This window comes from Mastigoproctus giganteus, chromosome 10 (genome assembly GCF_048544385.1).
Source record: "Mastigoproctus giganteus isolate SK-2022 chromosome 10, ASM4854438v1, whole genome shotgun sequence".
Taxonomy (NCBI): domain Eukaryota; kingdom Metazoa; phylum Arthropoda; class Arachnida; order Uropygi; family Thelyphonidae; genus Mastigoproctus; species Mastigoproctus giganteus.
In genome coordinates this window covers 220,456,495-220,477,017 of record NC_143584.1, presented here as the reverse complement: position 1 = coordinate 220,477,017, position 20,523 = coordinate 220,456,495, and the positions used below count along the sequence as shown (strand labels likewise).

At 36.8% G+C, this 20,523-nt stretch overlaps 1 protein-coding gene across 1 annotated transcript in view; it reads right to left on the bottom strand.

Moving 5' to 3' along the window:
* The window catches only part of Irbp (Inverted repeat-binding protein), a 146,233-nt gene that overhangs the window by 92,717 nt on the left and 32,993 nt on the right, over positions 1-20,523 (bottom strand). Inside the window, exon 6 of the mRNA XM_090382586.1 lies at positions 8,490-8,583. Within this exon, the coding sequence (XP_090238712.1) occupies positions 8,490-8,583 (94 nt within the window). The remainder of the gene's footprint in view (positions 1-8,489; positions 8,584-20,523) is intronic.

Here is a 20,523-nt window from a genome sequence, read left to right as displayed (position 1 = left end):
GGTTGAATATATCCTACCAAATCAGACTGTCAATCAAACATAGTACATTGAAGTTCTGACAAAGCTGCATGAAAAAATTCGAAGGAAGAAACCTGAATTTTGGAAGATGGTCGGATGCTCCATCAAGACAAAGCTCCAGCAGATAAAGCACTCTGTTTGCCAGTTTCTGACCAAAAAACAAATCCCTGAGTGAGAATTTTGTTATTTTTTTCTCTCTTTCCTAAACTGAAAAGTGCTTAAGGGAACCCATTTTCAGTCCACTAAAGACATTCAGAAAAAAACAACTGAAGTGTTAAAAGGGCTTACGGATAATGTTTCTTTGCTTGGAAGAAATGTTATGGAACAGTGTGTTCAAGCTCAAGGCAATTATTTTGAAGGGGATAACTTGTAAGGTATGAAATATTTCATATTTACAGGCAGTTCCCGCTTTATGAGTTTTCGCTTTACGAGTTCTTTTTTTCAATTATCAAATGTCAACAAAATCAAAAATATGAACATTAATTGCAATAAATAAATGCTAAACATTCATAAATATGGCATTTCCACATGCATAACTATACAAAGTCACACATGTAACTATACATACAGTACAACAGTGCGTGTGTTTGTTTGTAGTAGTAGTAGTGGCATGTGATGCAAGAAAGCAAGTGTATGAGCTTATGCAGCATCAGCCAAAAAAAAAAAAAAAAATCACACCATTCCCTCCAAATGCATGTCCAGTTCCTCCTTAAATTTATTTAACCTATCAACTTCCACAACGACAGATGGAAGTTTGTTCCAGCAATTAACCACCCGCTGGCTAAAGGCAAATTTCCACACATCTATTCTAAATTTGTCTTTTCTTAATTTGAATTTATGCCCCCTTAGATTTGTAATCTGAACAAGTGGAAGGATCCCATCAGAATTCAGCGTGCTCAACCCATTCAAGGCCTTATACACCTCACCGTGCAGGTGCCTAGTCTCCAGCCACTGAAATTTGCACAACTTAAGCATCTCTTGGTAAGAGGACCCCTTCATTCCCCTCACCAATCTTGTTGCCCTTCTGTGTACACGCTCAAGTAAATCTACATCCTTCCTAAAATGAGGCCTCCAGACCTGTACGCAGTACTCAAGGCGTGGCCTGACCATTGCCTTATACAGAGGGACAATCACCTCCTTTTCCCTGCTAGCAAAATTCCTATATATCATTGACAAAACTCCATGACCTACCCCGGCAGCCTGTCTGCATTGCTCAGAAAACTTCATATCTGACTGCACAATTACTCCCAGGTCTTTTTCATTTTCTACCACCTTAAGTGTAGTACCACACAGTTGGTATGTTTCTCTGGGGTTACTTCTACCCATATGCAGTACTTTGCATTTGTCAAGGTTAAACTTCAGTTGCCACTTCTTAGCCCATCTGACCAAATTATCTAGATCCTGTTGAAGTAGCACACTGCCATTACTATCATTAACAACCCTGCCAACCTTTGTATCATTTGCAAACTTCGACACTAAGCCTGATATACCTTCATCAATATCATTCATAAATATACAAAACAACAGAGGACCCAACACCGAACCCTGTGCAACTCCACTAATAACATTAGTCCATGAAGAGCAGCACCCATTAATTACCACCCTCTGTCTTCTCCCACTCAACCATCCTTTTATCCATTGTAGCAACTTACCCTTAATACCATTCTGCTCCAATTTGTACAATAGTCTTCCATGTGCAACAGTGTCAAAAGCTTTCCTGAAATCTAAATATATGATATCAAAATTATTTTTTGCATCCAGTTCCTTTGTAACTATATCATAATATCCTATCAAATTTATCAGACAAGACTTTCCCTTAACAAACTCATGCTGTGTCTGAATTATTGCTGCAGTCTTGTCTAGATGATCCTGCAATGCATCTTTAACCAGTGGCTCCATTATTTTACCCGGAACAGAAGTTAAACTAACTGGTCTGTAATTGTTCAGGCAGAAGAGAGAGAGTCTCACTGACTCACATAACATAAAGCAGTTAACACACTGAAGTTACAAAGAGTGGTTGTGTTGCTGTTCATTTTCATTTGTCTTGTCTTCTTATTTCAGATTTATCCCCCTTATTAATACTGTGCAGCATGCCAAAACAAAGTAACACTGCAGAGAGTGAAGTTAATAAAAAGAAACAGCCACAAGCAATAATATTAGAAACAAAATATGAGATCATAAGCAAACATGATCTCATTATTCTTTAACATTTGTATGACATAAATAATTTCTTTATTATTATAATTTGCTTGATTTTAAAGGCTATGTTTTAATTTCTTTGGATAAATAAGCTATTGTTTAAGCATAAACTATTGTGTTGTTGACCTTTATTTCACATTACTATGGTCAACTTTCATTGTTGAGAACGTAACCCTGTTTTTAACATTATGTCTATAGAATATAAATTCCCACTTTTTGAGTACACGCTAGGAACTAACTAACCCATAAAGTTGGGAACTACCTGTATTTTATTAACACAAGTTCTCGTTATTTAATATCCACCTTGTATGCAATACCCCAGAAATTACGAATTCATATATACTCTTTAGAAAATACAGAACGAAAGGGGTGCCAAGGTGGACGAACACAGAGCTGATCAGTCTTCTATTTTGTTGATGATATCATAACATTAGCAAAAAGTATAATTATGCCTAATAAAATCTGCAGATTGACAGAAAGATTATTAACACTTTTGTGGATTTATTGGATGACTGTTTTCTACAGAAACATGTTCGAGAGGCAACCAGAGGGAGTAATACTCTTGATCTGATTATCAGTAGTGATTCTTCATGCATTAAGAATCTGCAGATAAAGGAACCACTGGGCGACAGTGATCACAATGTACTGATGTGGGAATTATTTAAAGATATAACTACCATCAAGGCTAAAGGGAAGGGCTTTTGCTTTCGTAAAGGTGACTACAGAGGTCTCAGACAGTTTTTAAATTCTGTACAGTGGGATCAACTGATGATGTTACCAAAGTTGAATTCAAAATGTGAAGCCTTCAGGGACTTAATTTTGGAGGCTATTAGGCTTTTCATTCCAACCAAGAGATACTGTTCAAGGTTTAGGCCTAAATGGATGTCAGATGAATTAATGAGGCTAGTGGCAGAGAAGAAGAAGAAGAAGAATGTATGGGATGCATATAAAGTATCAGGAGATACAGAAGCCTACGGCAGGTATAAACTAGACAGTAATCAAGTCACAAAGGAGGTTAGGCAGGCAAAGGCCTAATCTCTAAAACCTCTCCTAACCTCTCTAAAAATTATGAGAAATCTTTGGCAAAGGATGCAAAGAAAAACAGCAAGGACTTCTTTACTTATGTAAACTCTAGAAGGAAAGGGATAAATCAGATTGGAACACTTAACATAGATGGGTTGACTATTGATGATCATGCTCAGGTAGCTGAGCATGATCATCAATAGAGATAAACTGAATGAGTATTTTGCATCTACATTCACACATGAGGAGTTATTCAATGAGGGGAGTGCCAGAAGTTTATCAAACGCTAACAGGGAGCTAAGTGATTTTGTAATAACTGAGAGCAAAGTGGAGGAGAAATTGTTGAAGTTAAACATAAGGAAGGCACCTGGGGGTGGACGGGATCTATCCAGTTATATTAAACGATGCAGCAAAGGAAGTAAGCAAATTACTTTGCCATAATTATGAGAGCTTCCTTGGACTCAGGGGAGGACCCCATGGACTGGAGGTGTGCAAATGTATCACCAATTAACAAAGGAGGTTCAAAAGGTGACACAAGAAACTACAGACCTGTTAATTTAACTTGTGTTCTGGGGAAAATAATTGAATCACTGGTTAAAGAAGCATTGCAGGATCATCTAGACAAGACTGCAGTAATAGTTAAGACACGGCATGGGTTTGTTAAAGGGAGGTCTTGTCTGACCAATTTGATTGGATACTATGATGTGGTCACAAAAGAACTGAATACCAAAAATAATTTTGATATCATATACTTTGATTTCAGGAAAGCTTTTGATACTGTTGCACATGGAAGACTGCTATACAAATTGGAGAGGTATGGTATCAAGGGTACGCTGCTACAATGGATAAAGGGATGGTTGAGTGAGAGACAACAGAGAGTGGTAATCAATGGACACTGTTCTTCGTGGACAAATTTTATTAGTGGAGTTCCCCAGGGTTCAGTGTTGGGCCCATTGTTGTTTTGTATGTTTATCAATGATATTGATGAAGGTATATCAGGTTTAATGTCCAAGTTTTCAGATGATACAAAGGTTGGCAGGGTTATTAACGACAGTAATGACAGTATTCTACTCCAACTGGATCTAGATAAGTTGGAAAAATGGGCTGAGAAGTGGAAAGTGGAGTTTAACATTGACAAATGCAAAGTACTGCATATGGGTAGCAATAACCGAAGAGAAACATACCAACTGGGTGGTACTACACTCAGGGAAGTGGAAAGTGAAAAAGACCTGGGGGTAATTGTGCAGCCAAATATGAAGTTTGCTGACAGTGCAGACAGGCTGCCAGGGCAGGTCATGGAGCCTTATCAATGATATATAGAAATTTTGCTAGCAGGGACAGGGAGGTGATAATCCCGTTACACAAAGCAATGGTCAGGCCACACTTAAAGTACTGTGTACAGGTCTGGAGGCCTCATTTTAGGAAGGATGTAGAGTTGCTAGAACGAGTACAAAGAAGGACAACAAGATTGATGAGGGGAACAAAGGGTGCTCTCACCAAGAAAGGCTTAAATCTGCAAATTGCAGCGCCTGCAGAAGAGGCACCTGAGAGGTGAGTGGATTGAGGTGTAAAAGGCCTTGAATGGGTTGAGCAAGCTGAAAGCTGACGGGATTCTTCGTCTTGCTTAGACTAAGAACCTGAGGGGGCACAGTTTTAAATTGAGGAAAGATAGTTGTAGAATAGATATGCGAAAATTTGCCTTTAGCCAGCGGGTAGTTAATTGGTGGAACAGGCTTCTATTTTTTGTTGTGGAAGCTAATAGCCTAAATGAATTTAAGGCTGAGCTGGACAGGCATTTGGAACAAATAGAGGAATGAAATGGAAGGGGTTTTTTTGGTTGATGCTGAATAAGCTTGCTTTCTTGCATCGCATGTGTCTACTAATGCTAACACATTCCCGCTAGGGCATTTATTTAACATGAAGCCTAAGAGACAGACAGACCCACAACTTTTATTTCCCAAATGATGACTGTGTTTTTTTCATAATTCTGTTCCTTTAAATTGTTGTTTGTTTGTTATTTGGTTTTTAGGAGCATTAGCAACTAAGGCCATATTGCTCCGGGAATATGCGGTGGTCATTCCCTGACCTTTCTGCATCCTCCGTATTTGGTGGTGACAGGCGTGGACCCCGGTCTAATCAAGAAGTGTGTGCTTCTTGTACTGCTGCTGCTTCCCACCTAGCTACGGAGGTGCCCAGTTCATTTAAATGACAAATAACACAGTATGTGCAAGAAAAACAGGTTGTCATTTGATTTTCATGAAAATTTGATAGTGACCCACCGGTGGTTTGCCCTGCCCTGTGGCACTAATTATTGTCAATGAATGGGGATAAGCGCCAGTGAGTCGCCAATGTGCATGCTCAAATTACTTCCTGGTACTGCCAAGAGCATTGTTTTCCAATTTGTTCATACTCTGTGAGACTGACAATAGTTATTGCCTCCATATTGCCTTCATTTCAAATACATGCACGTGTGGAGAACATTTCGTTTATCACTATAATCTAGAGATTGAGGTAAACTAGATATTTCGAATTTTTGTTTATCGTATTTATAGATACTTATTTCTAAAAGGTTTTGAAATGAACCTCTCCTCTTTTTATGGAAAACGAGCTAAAGATGAATGTTTGATGAATATAAATGATAGTGATGATTCAGACGTACCTCTTTTGAAAGAAAAAGGTGCCCAAAAACATGATGAAAATCGTCCAAGGACATCGAGAACAGAGTTGGACTTGCGGACAAAAGAGAAGCCACAATATTTCTTTAGTGATGAATCTGACGACGGGTCAGAATTAGATGATTTCGACATACATTCCAATTACAGTGATGGTGATGATAAGATCCAAACCTCAGAAGAATCTGATGAAAGTGATGAATATCATGATCCAAATTCTAAAGTAATCTCCAATGGATCTGAGTCTGAAAATGTTATTTGGCAAGAGGTAGGAAAAACTAAAATTTCAATTAATGAATATAATAAAGATGCTGAAATCCTTGTTGATGTTGATTTGAACCAACCTTACCACATATACAAACTGTTTCTAACTGACGATATCCTTCAGATGATGGTGACTGAAACCAACAGATATGCACAGTACTGTTTGTCATCAACAGCTAGTAATATACAAACACCCAAAAAGAAGAAAAAGCTGATTGGAGACCAACCACCACTGAACCAGAAATGGAAAAATTTCTTGAAATATTATTGATAATGGGAATTGTTCGTGTCCCAGATATAAGATTATACTGGTCAAAAAAAGATTTATACGCGAATAATCTCATTAGGAAATCTATGAGTAGAGATTGTTTCCTAGATCTGCTGAAATATTGGCATTTCTCTGATAATGAACAAGACCATCTCAACAAAATCAGAATTTTATTAGATAAAGCCAAAAGGAATTTTCGAAGAGTGTTAAAGCCAGGAAAAAACTTGGTCATTGGTGAAAGTTTGATCCCTTGGTATGGAAGGCTACTCTTTCGCCAGTATAGCCCTAACAAATCTCATAAATATGGGATCAAATTTTATAAATTATATTTGCCCGAGGGATATACTCATGAAATCTCTATTTATACCAGAAAGGGTGATTCAGTGGAAGGTAAAGGACATTCCCAATGCGTCTTAATGAAACTGATGGCTAATCTGCTCAATGAAGGACGTGTTCTTTATTCGGATAATTTTTACACCAGTTTCCCTCTAGCACAAGAGTTATTAGAAAAGAAAACCTTTCTCTGTGGGACTATAAGAAGCAATTGAAAAGGAATACCAAGGAATATTACAGGGGAAAAAATGAAACATGGAGACAATCACTCTTGAGAATAACAAAGGAGTGAAAATCATGAAATGGATCGATAAAAGACCAGTAATGATGCTAACAACATGCAAAACTCATCGATGTAAAATTATTGAGACAGGAAAGTACAACAGAAAGGGAGAAAAAAAAAAAACAAAAAACCCGATGTTTATCATCAGCTACAATCAAGCAAAGAAGGGAGTGGATATATCTGACCAAATGGCATCATATTATAATAGCCTGCAGTCATATTATAAATAGAAAGCTAAAAAGGCATGAGGTTTTCACCTATAATTTAAGATTATTATAATAATAGAACTTATTGGGCTTCATAGTCCCTTTTGATTTGAATTATAATAGCCTGCGTAAAACCATAAAATGGTATAAAAAAGCTGCAATGGAGATCATCTTTGGTACCATGCTAGTCAATGCACGGGTGGTACAGAGTAAATTTGGGACTAATAATCATCTATTCATCCTTCAATTCTGAGAAAGTATAATATACAGTTTATTGAATATTGAGACTACTACAAAAGTAACAAAGGCACCTGGCAGAATTCATACTTTTGTAAAATGCAGGTCAAGCAAGGAAAGTTTCCTAACTTTCCTTGGGAGGTGTTACAAGAAAATTTCTGAAAAAGAAGGAAAGAAAGAAGCAGATCAGAAGGCAAAAAAAGTTAAAACATTTTGTCAAGATTGTGAAAGTCAACCTGCTTTGTGTCTAGAATGCTTCAACATAATTCATTGTAAACAAAAATAATTATATTTGAAATAAAAACTGTCAACCGTTCGTTCCTTTTTCTATTCCAATTACTATGATTTTATATACACCACAAAAACCTCAATAAATAAAAAATATTGATCTGGGCTGACACTTGGTAGATAAATATATATGGAGGACGGATGAATCTGATAAAATGCTTGAACAGCGGGTGCTTAATGCCAAAACTGAATACAAGACTTAGCACAACAAGACACCCATGGGTCACAACATCTGATGATAATTAGCTGCAGCAACCCACCGGTGGATTGCTTTGCCCAGTGGACATTAAAGCAGCGACCCACCGGTGGGACATCCCAGTGTTAATGCGTTAAGAAGGGAAAAATAAGGAATTTCTTGGGAGAAAAAAAACACCCTAAACTTATTTTTTTTAACAAATTTTGTGGTGTTAATCATCACATTCACATGGAATGTGATGTCTATTGCAGTACCATGTTATACCATAGAATGGTATAACACAGTGCTATAATGGTCATTACAAGCTACTTAAGTTCCCAATAAAGTAATTACTGCATCCTACACAAAAAAAATTGTGCAGAGAAAAAGGTACGGAAAAATCAAATTTACAATTTCAGTTCTGCGTAACTGCTTGCATCTATTAACTAAACTGGTCCACATTTAAAGTAATATAAGGAGCTATTTTAGACTGGGAAATGTTAAGTGAAGTGATTATACTTACCAGCTATTAAATAGCATACTACATGTCCAAAATGCATCTGACAAGGAAAAATTGCTACTGTGTCCATATTGTTCTTTAAAAGCTTCTGCATTACCTAATACAAGAGTAAAAGCATTAACGCATCTAACATGAATGGGAACAACTCTGATATTATTCATTTATGCTGAAGAAAACACTATCACATATGTAATAAAATTAAATTAGTTTACTAATAAACTAATAAAATAAAAATTTTAATTTTATTTTATAGTCAGAATAAAAATTTTTACTTTATTTACTTTATTACCCTACAAATTCCATTTAACAAACTAAGTAAGCATATTTGGCTGATGACAGAATTCCATATGAGAATTCAGAGATGAATTCTCATAATGAAATTCTGTTATCAAGTCAAAGGAGGGAATCCATATGAATATAAAAAGTACAAGGAAATATATAACAAATGCAATGGATATTATTTGGCTAATAACTGCCCATTTTGCAATTGTTTTATATTTATGCTTTCTATATTCATGAAATCTTTTCCTTCAGCAAAATCATGGAATTCTACATGAGAATCAAGGAATGTCACCACTTAATTTGGTAAATGGGACTGTTTAGGGCAAGAAGGTAAAAAAACATACACGTATAAGTTATAAATCCAGTTTAATGTAAGAATACAAATATATACTAACAGTAGCTTTCGAGACGCGTGTCGAAAGCTACTGTTAGTATATATTTGTATTCTTACATTAAACTGGATTTATAACTTATACGTGTATGTTAATAAAAAACCATGGACCCAGTACACCAGGCCCATTTGTTACTAAGGTAAAAAAAATTTATCCTGACCAACCAATAATCAAATTTAATTTTATCACAAAGGGCAACAATCATGTTTATTATCTGTATATAAACAATCACAATGCAATAAAACCTGGTTAATTCAAAGTTCAAGGGATCAAAATATGTTTCAATTTTTAAAAAGGTTCAAAGTATTCATAAAGTTTAGAACATGATGGCATTAATTAATCAAGAGAAATTTTTAGTCAGATACTCTTATTAACAATCCAGAATTTTCATAATTCTCATAATTCTCATTTACAATATTAATAATCTTTTAGATTTGCTGTGGTATAGTCATGAACAGGTGATTAACTAAGTTAACCACCTGTTCATGACTATACCACAGCAAATCTTAACTTAACTTAGAACAAGTGATTAACTAAGTTAACCACCTGTTCTAAGTCAACGAATTACTAAATTAACACATTAATTTAGTCAACACGATAAAGATAACAATTGTGCTGAGAAGAAATTTAATAAATTTCTCACACATGACAATCAGACTGATAATTTAATTTTTGCCACCAATATCAGTCATATACAAATTGTATGTTTATGCATTAAAATAGTGTCATGCTGAAGTGAGATCTACATCTTGGAGATAATTAATATTTATTACTTGTAATTCAAGTAAAAAGGGTGACATCCCACTTTATGTTTTGTATTACTGCTTTCAGTAAACTTCATTGATAAATACACTATATCAGCCAGTAATCAGCCTGACATCACTTTTTTTTTAATGAAAACTCCACACACTAGAGGTATTAAAACTTATAGTACAAGATACTTGTTGACATTAGATTTGAACTTCTGTAGATTGTAATTTTCAGGAAATACATATGAAGGAAGGTTGTTCTAGAAAACAGAAATTGAATGACTAAATTAGGAAGAAGAAAAGTTGGTGCTGTGAGTTTGAAGTTGGACAGTAAAATGATGTTGACTGGTTGCGACACATGTTCGGACTGCTTTGGAGGAGAGAACGGGAATTACAGAAGCCAATTCAGAAGAATGGTGCCCATGGAAGTATCTATAGAATATGCATCCAGCACAAACAGAACGTCAATGAGACAGAGAGTGGAGAGACTCTGTTAGAGATGTGTCATTAATTAACCTAATTGCCCTCTTTTGAATGGAATCTATAAGCCGGAGAGAGGTTCTGGGGGCATCGCCCCCAAATGTAGAAACAATATTCCATGGTAGGATGGATTTGCAATTTGTACAGAGTGAACAGCTGTTTGGAAGAAAAGTAACAATGCCGAGAGTGAGAGGGAAAACCCAGTTTTTTAGATACAAAGGAAGCAAGCAATATTTGTAATGTGTTTATGGCAAAAGAGATTATAAGTCAGGTAATCTCCAATAGAGATAAATGATCTTGCCTAGAAATCAGAGTGTCATCAAAGATAAGCATAGGAGCAGAAGAATCCTTTTTGCAAGTTATAAGACAGGACTGAGTTTCAGAAGGGTTGAAATCAACTGAGTTTTCTTTTCCCAAATGGAGAATTCCTGGAGATCAGCATTTAAGGAATTGATAGCAGATATTTGAGAAGTTGAAGCTGTTTGTGCAGGGCAAGGTTTCTCAAACTGTAAGGTGAATGCAATGTGCTATCATCAGCAAAACTATGGATAGGAGTTCTGGTCAATGGAAGAAGGCCATTAACATACAAGAAGGAAACAGTGGGAGAAAGAACTGAACCTGAGGAACACCAGCATTAGTGGAGAAGTTAGAAGAGGGAGGGAGGGAAGATGGGGGGGAGACCCAATTACAAAAAACAGATGGCAAACCATAAGATGGAAGCTTATTTAGAAGACCTTTATGCCAAACACAATCAAAAGCCTTTGAAATGTCAAGGGCAACTGCCTGCATTTCACCAAACTTTTTCATTTTCCTTGGAACGCTAAGCAAGGAAATGCCTTGATGATTTTGGCACTCCTTGTCAACCTTTTTAACGATGGGTACAATAACTGATAAATCTCAGTTTGCTGGTATCTTCTTACTCTTCCATGCCAGCTGTATCACTCTCAATAGAAGATTCGCTTCTGAGTCACCCATGTACTTCACCATCTCAGGTGCTATGCCATCAAGTCTGGCTGCCTTTCCAGCTTTCATCTTTTGTTTTGTATAACCGCACTTAGCTCGGCCAGACTGATATCATTCTCCTGCTGTCTGCATCTATAATATCATCACATCCCTCACTATCATAATCTTCATCCCCCCCCCATCCAAGAGTTCCTGGAAATACTCTTTCCACCTATTCATAACTTCACCCTTCTCAATTAGAAGCAAACCTTCCTTTGATTTAATGAACTTTCAGGGGGAATTCCTTTTTCTTGTTCTTGAGGAGCCTATAGAACAGTTTCTGATTTTCTTTCTTTGCCATTTCCAGGAATTCCCCAAACTTGTCCCATGATTTTGACTTCGCTGCTATGACTGTCTGCTTGGCTTTTTCCCTTTGCACCTTGTATTCCTCATAATTCCTGCTGGTCCTTGATGAGAGGTGCTCTTTTCCACCAAGCTTTCTTTTTGTCCATCCGAGCTTTCACAGATTCGCTATCATGCTGTTTGTTTTTTTCATGAACCAACTTAGGAACTACTACAGGCTTTGGGTGCAGCATCAAGTAGAGTTGTCCTAAAGAGTGTCCGTGCCGATTCCAGGTCCTCAGACTCTCCAGTGCTTGGCCTTCCTCAGTCTCTGAGTGACCTCATCCTGGTATTTCTATTGGACATCCACCTGCTTCAGTTTATAGGTTTTGATCTTAGTGCAGGTTGTCTTCCTTCTCCCTTTCTTGATCTTCACAGGGAGGGGGGGGGGTTCAAACACTAATTCCACATTCAGCAGAAGATGGACACTGATCCCCGCTTAACAATGGTGTTCTGGACAAACTTCATTTTATTCTTCTTAATCATTATGTAGTCAATAATGGACTTCTCATTCCTTGATGGTTCCACTCTAGAGTACTTATGTATATCTTTGTGAATAAACTTAGTGTTGGTTATGACAAGACTATTAACAATTCAGAACTGCAAAATACACTCACCATTATTGTTGACAATTTCCTCTCCTTCTCTGCCAATAACACTCTCCCACATCTCCATTACCTTTCCAACTCTCCCATTCATGTTCCCAAGAACAATGATGTCATCTCTGACCAGCTCATGTGTTCTTTGCAGCTGCTCGTTATACTTGTCCTTCACATCATTACATTCGTTCTCATTGGGAGTGTATTTCAAATCAAAGATATCTCAGCCTGCGTCAACCTGATATTCACTACCATGATACATTTGCTGGCAAATTCCCAGCCACTGATGGGATTCATGCTGGTCTTAGTAATGAGTAATCCTACCCCTGCTCTTGCTCTCACAGCCTTAGAGACACCACTATGGAGGAACATCATGCCATCTTCCAGAGTTTCAATCCCTTTTCCCTTTTACTTGGTCTCAGTTACAGCCGATATTGGACTTTAGTCTTCAGGATTTCCTTCCCTAATTTCACTTCCTTCCCATTAATTCCTCTCACATTTCATGTATCAAAATTTTCATTTAGTTTGTTAGTTTCCAGCTCAGGTACCTAACAAACTAAATTAATATTTGCTCCTACATTCACACATGAGGAGTTATTCAGGAAGGGGAATGCCAGAGGTGGCCTGAGAGTAAAGTGGAAGAGAAATTGTTGAAGATAAAAAACCCGAGGTGGATAGAATCTATCCAGTTATATTAAAGGAGGCAGCAAATGAAGTAAGCAAACCCTTAGCCATAATTATGAGAGCTTCCTTGGACTCAGGGAAGGTACCCATGGACTGGAGATGTGCAAATATGACCCCAATTAACAAAGGAGGATCAAGGGGAGACACAGTTATACAGACTTGTTAGTTTAACTTTTGTTGCAGGGAAATTAATGGAGGCACTAGTTAAAGAAGCACTGCAGGATCATCTAGACAAGACTTCAGTTTTAGCTCGGACACAGCATGGGTTTGTTAAAGGGAAGTCTTGTCTGACCAATTTGATTGGATACTATGATGTAGTCACAAAGGAACTGGATGCAAAGAATAATTTTGATATCATATATTTCTATCTTAGAAAGGCTTTTGATACTGTTGCACATGGAAGACTGCTGCACAAATTGGAGCATTGTGGCATTGGAGGCAAATTGCTGCTATGGATAAAGGGATGGTTGAGTGGGAGAAGACAGACTAATGTTATTAGTTGAGTCCCCCAAGGTTCAGTGTTGTGTTTTCTGTATTCATCAATGATATTGATGATAGTATATCAGTCTTAATGTCCAAATTTGCAGACTATACAAAGGTTGGCAGGGTTGTTAATGACACTAATGACAATACGCTTCTGCAACAGGATCTAGAAAAGTTGAGCAGATGAGCTGAGAAGTGGCAACTGAAGTTTAACATTGACAAATGTAAAGTACTGCATATGGGATCTGCATATGAATACTGCATATCAACTGTGTGGTACTACACTGACAGTGGTAGAGAGTGAAAAGGACCTGAGGGTAATTGTGCAGTCAGATATGAAGTTTTCCGAGCAGTGCAGATGGTCTGCAAGAGTAGCTCATGGTGTCTTGTCAATAATAGATATACAGGAATTTTTCTAGCAGGGATAAGTAGGTGATTATCCCCTTGTATAAGGCAATGGTCAGGCCACACCTTGAGTACTGTATACAGGTCTGGAGGCTTCATTTTAGGAAGGATGTAGAGCTGCTGGAGCGAGTGCAGAGAAGGGCAACAAGATTAGTGAATGGAACAAAGGGCTCTTACGAAGAAAGGCTTAAGTTTTGCAAATTGCAGTGTCTGGAGACTAGGCACCTGCGAGGTGATCTGATTGAGGTGTATAAAGCCTTGAATGGTTTGAGCATGCTCAGTGCTGATGGGATTCTTCCTCTTGCTCAGAATAATCGCCTGAGAGGGCATAAATTCAAATTGAGGAAAGACAGTTTTAGGATAGATGTGCAGAAGTTTGCCTTTAGCCAGCAGGCGGTTAATTGCTGGAACAAACTTCCATCATCTGTTTTTGTGGAAGTTGATAGCTTAAACAGATTCAAGGCAGAATTGGGCAAACATTTGGAGCGAGTGGATGGGTGAAATGAGAAGGGTCTGTGTGTGTGTGTGTGTGTGTGTGTGTGTGTGTGTGTGTGTGTGTGTGTGTGTGTGTGTGTGTGTGTGTGTGTGTGTGTGTGTGTGTGTGTGTGTGTTTTGGCTGATGCTGCATAAGCTTGTTTTCTTGCATCATGTGCCATTGCTAATGCTACAATCATAATCCTAAATCCGTACTAGTTTTGTTGCAGTAATATCCGTCCAGTTTTCTCTCTTTGTTTACATTTAATCAGTTTAATTCATAAGTGCAGGGGAATGGCCTGCGGCTTCCTAGTGTGGTGGAGGATTTCCCCTTTAAGGTGTCTATGCATACCTGATGGCTGCTTCAGGAAATGAGATGTTGGGTTCTCTTACTTCCTGAGATTGAGAGCCTCTTCTCTTTACTCAGGTGCAACACCATCACCCTCCACTTTTATCCTGGCTTTGGACAGGTTACAGTGCATTTTCTCACTGTAGGCCTAGTTTTCAAGGGCTGCAATTTGCAGAAGCAGTCTTTTGTGATAAGAGTACTCCTCTGTGTTCTTGACTAATCTGGTTGCTCTTCTCTGCACAATATTTGATTACAGTTGCATAATTTTATTTGGTTGTATGCAATTAAATATGGTTTTTTTTTGTACATGTAAATAAATTGCTACGTACAGAAAAGATTAACCATGGGAGTTGATCATTGAAAAGAAAATATCACCCGCAACTATACAGGCAACCCCCGTATAACATGGTTTAGCTATAACAGATTGATAAATTGCGGCAATCTTCGCAAACATTGTACTTATATAACACAGTTTCACTCTAACACGGCTACAGAATTTCAGCAAACCTCACATAACACAATATTTTTGAGCTTTTCTGTGGGGAAAACTCTGCCATTATGTTGGAAGTAATTTTTCAACACTTCTATTCTTTTTTGTGAATCCCCACTTTTCGCTCGCTTGTCGTTATGCAAACAAAAAAAAAAAAAAGGGGGAAAAAAAAAAATCTCTGTATTTTATTTTGTTGGGAAATCCACGTGAAATCTGTTCTGTGCTAGTTGAACTTGTGGAAAAAAATCTAGTTTTCAAAGTTTTATTAATATTGGATAATGGATAATGCGCCAGGCCATACAAAAGATCTAAGTCATCCAAACGTTGAAGTAATGATCCTACCACCTAATACAACTTCTTTGTTTACCTTTAAAACTCACATCACAAAATCATTACAATGAATTTTGGAAAAAATTGATTCTGAATCTATTTAAGTGATGGAAACCTTTTTCAATTGTGGATTGTATCGGAATCATAGCTTTATCACTCAAAGAAGTAAAATCAGCCATCAACATTAGCTACGTGTTGGAAAAATGAATGGCCAGAGTCAGTTCATTCCGAAAATATGATTGAATCAGCAGAAAACGGAATCAGTGTGATAGCAGAACTTGCTAAGTTGGTAGGAGGGGAAGGTTTTGATGATATGACTACTGAAGACAGTGAAGAATTACTGGTAGAAGTAAAAGAGGCTGGAGAAGTGAATTTGGTGTAAATGGCATCGGAGATAGATCAAATCAATTCAAAGAATGATAGTGCAGACGAAAATTCTGAACTTCAGAATTTTCGTCTGCACTATCATTCCAAATTTTACATTAAAAAGCATAAGGAAAGGTATAAACTTAGCCTGACAATTAGGATCTTATTTTATTTATTTTTTTGTAGACCCTTCGACTGAAAGGAACAAAAGGGAGCTCCATACCATGAAATTTATAATAAAGATCTATCAAGCAAAAGCAAACAAATCCAGATTACTGATTTTTAGAGAAAGCAGAAGATACACGAAATCTAGATGCTGCAGAAGAAAGTTCTGAAGGTGAAAATATTCTTCAACAGAGAAAATGTTCTTGTTTGATTGTGCTTAGCAGCGATGAAGAGGAAGAAAATTAAATGAAAGTACATTATTTGATGTATACGTACTGCAGTTTGTAAGTCGTTTGTTCAGTTATTACTATTTTTAATAAAAATTTAGTTTCCAATAGTTAAAAAATGGTGTATTTTTGTTAGCTTTTGGAACATGACCCCCTCCCCCTTTTTGTACTTGTTCTTAGTCCTGTATAACACGGTTTCGCACTACATAAGATTTTATAGGAACCTAACTACCGTGTTATATGAGGGTTACCTGTATATGCATAACAAAAAAAAAAAAAAAAAAAATCAGGATTTCACAGAACTGTTCAATAGAAATGAAGGTATATGGTAAATTTTTATATCTTTCAACTTTTAACTTGGCTCAGTAAAGTAGTATTGAAAATAACAGAAAAAACTCCCGAAGCAGCCTCATGGTTAATCTATATTTGAAATAGTGACTTAATTTATGCACACCAAAAATAGACTTAATTCCACATAACCATCGTAAAAATTTTACAACGGTAATCAAATTAATACATGCAATTCCTCATGCTAGGGGAGGTGAATAGAAATGTAAAATTTAATGGTGCCATGTATTATACAATTATATTATACAAGGGGGTATCAAAAAGTTCTTACCCTTACTTAGAAATAATAGCCCTAGAAAGGTGAAACTTCACAGGAATTTGAATCCTTTTCTATGTACTCTCCGTGTACAGTTACATATTTCTCCCATCTATGGATCAGTTGTTTAATGCCTTGATCATAGAAGTCCGCACTTTTTGCCTGAAACCATGATTCCACTTCACTGATGACTTCCTGAGATGAATCAAAGCGCCGTCCACACAATGGTTTCTTCATTGTACACCCAGCATTCGTCATTTGTCACTAACTGATCAAAAAAGTTCTCAACATCTGCATTACACAAATTCAACGGTTGGCGAGAACATTGCTTCTGCAAAGGTGCCAGCAACCTTGGAACCCATTGTGAGGAGACCTTAGACAGGTGCAGATGATCATGTAAAATGTTGTGGACAGACCCATAATTAATTCCCACTGCATTTGCGATGAAATGAATTGTCACACATCTGTCACTCAACACCAGCTGCTCAACCTTTGCAACCATCTGTCTGTGGATGTTGATGGCCCTCTTTCTCTTGGATCGTTAAAGACACTTGTACGACTGCACTGGTACTCCTGTTTCCACTTTCTTACATTGTCATAGGATGGACAATTCTGCCCATACACAGCTTTCATTTCTTCGTCAATTTCCTGAGCTTTCTTAGGCTGAAAATGCAGGAACTCAATTAGTGCTTGATACTCCACTTTGTTAACCGTAGCGTCCTTCCTCAGATTCTGAGTTCCACCTCTGGTGTACAATCACCTATGGGAATGAAATTTCACATGATAGTTATTGAATATGTAGACAACTTATATTAAAAACAGCATCTTCCTACTGATGTTTTATCTAGGGCAGGGTACGAACTTTTTGATCCCCCCCCTCGTACACACGCTAGCAAATTTTTGTTATAGTTCCACCCAATTTCATTATAACAATGATTGGATTTGGCAGTCTTTTCAAATTAGACACACTATTCATGAGTTGAGGGAACAAAATTCAAACTTCAAATTTCACTGTAGTTGCATTTCAAATAATTCATACTAAAGTACATATAAAATCCAATATCACTGGTTAGTGTACAGTAATAACTTCAAAATAAACTGCATTTTGAGTAATCTGATATCAAATTAACAAGAGTATCCTATACAAGTAAATATTTAACTGAAGACTTAAAATAATACATTGAAAATAATGTTTCCTCAATTTAATGTAATTAGTTTAATGTATATTAAATTCAAAAGATTAAAGGGATCATACTTAAGGTAAGAACTACTCTAATAATTTCCTTCCAATTTATCTTCTGCATGAAGACTAGCAGCAGAGTATAAGAAAATACCATGCTCCACCATTTTTATTGAACATAAAAAGCTTTCTATTGAAATCATTCACTAAAACATGATACCATGCAATGCAATTATTGAAAAAAATTAAAGGGTGAAATTTTATATCTAATACACTGGTTTTGTATAAAATATGAAAATAAAAATAAAAAATTTGCAAAGAAAGCACTAAATTAATATACTTGCATTCATGTTACTTGATGGAATACAACTGTCTTTCAGGCTAGTGCTTGGCGAAAGGAAATAGTGATATGTATGTATTTATAATATTGCTAATGCAGGTAAACTCAATCTTAATGCAGACTTTCAGAAATTTACATAAAGTTCTATGTCATTAGGTATTCATAACAAATTTCAGTTCCTTTATCCCTTTAATAAAATTAAACATCAAACATTTAAGTTACCGTTATGCACTGACCATTATTACATAGTACTCCCAAGTTGAGAACTGTGTGTACCAAATCTTCCCTGATTGTGAGCTGAAACTGAGGTCATGACCTGTAATTACAAGTTCTCTAGATCTCATTAGCTCTTGGGATAGATCAGTCCACAGATCCCAGAAAACAGGTTTGGTCTGTAACTTTGAGTAATATAACAAAGACTGTTGTCTCAATTATTATAATTCTTCCTTGAATTTATTTAAGCTATTCATCAACTTCCACAACAACAGATGGAAGTTTGTTCCAGCAATCAACCACTTGCTGGCTAATGGCAAACTACGGCACATCTATTCTGCCACTGTTCTTCCTCAATTTGAATTAATGCCCCCTCAATTGCAAAGTCTGAGCAAGAGGAAGAATGCCATCAGCACTGAGCTTTCCAATCCATTCAAAGCCTTAAACACCTCAATGAAATCGCCTAGTCTCCAGACTGCAATTTGCAGAACTGAAGCCTTTCTTGATAAGAACACCCCTTTGTTCCACCTCACCAATCTATTTCCTGCTCTATACTTGTTCCAGCAGCTCTACATTCTTCCTAAAATGAGGCCTCAGACCTGTATGCAATACTGAAGATGTGGCCTGACCATTGCCTTATACAATGAGATAATCACCTTCTTATCCCTGCTAGAAAAATTCCTATATATCACTGACAAAACCTATGGTTTTGTCAATGATATACAGGATCTATGGGCTGTTCTGGAAGACTGTCCTGCACAAATAAATTAATAACAACAGTTATTAATTTTTTTGCTAATCTAAATGATTAGCTTAAAACTTCTGTTAAATTTGTGTTTGGATGTGCTAAGCACCAAAGCTACTAAGGCTATGAGGTGTCAGTATATAGTGTCTGTTTATGCATGTGTTCTTCAGTCAGTCTGCTGGACAGAAAACCATTGTTTCCAGGAGGCAGGGGGACCATACAACCCTTGCTTCAGATCGACTAAAATTCCTCACATCATTCACAGGATTTGAACTCGGCCATATCCAAGTTATTTTGTTTATGTGTAATTCTAATGTGACATAGCACAATGTAAAAGAATTAATGTAGGCGATTTTAGTGCTGAGAGAGAGAAACACAACTGCTAAAGTGCATCAATGAATGTATAGATTATGAAGAAAACTGGAATACTTGGGGGGGGGGGAGGCAGGGAAGCCAAAGACCAAGGCTGAAACATCAAATGAGGCCCTGGATCACTGCCAATAGATAGAGAAAATGGGATCTAGAGGGGGAAATACGGACTCAGTGAGGCTGTTTGTTCTAGTGCCTATGCTAGCTTTTAACAACCTAGGAAATAAGTAATTCCAAATATCTCCATCTTTGATGATGTTGACAATTGAAGCTGACAGTGTTGGACATAGCAACTATGCAATGAACCAGGTGACACTGTAAAGTTTTTAGGAAATTTTCCCCAATCATGAATCAAAATCATTATATCCTCACTGATTAAAAAAAATTCGATTGAAATATCCCATATATATACACACACACAGACACACTATCTTCAAAAGTTCATTTTTTTTTGTAAAATCTTTACTGTCCTGAATACATTGTTTAATTATAATAGTATTTTAAAATGTAACACTTGAACAAAAATTTCCAAAATTTCCTTTCAACTTAAAAATACTGTTTCTGTATTTTTACTGTAATAAAATGCAATACAGTTATTTTGGAGAATACTACAAACCTAAGCGCTTCAACCCGTGTAGTGTGAACTCTGTCTTTAATTTCTTGAAGGAATATAGATAATTTTCAAATGGTTTGTGGTACTTTTTGTACCACTTCTACAGTGAATGAATTGCTGTACTTATTACAGTGAATGTGTGCGTGTATGAAGC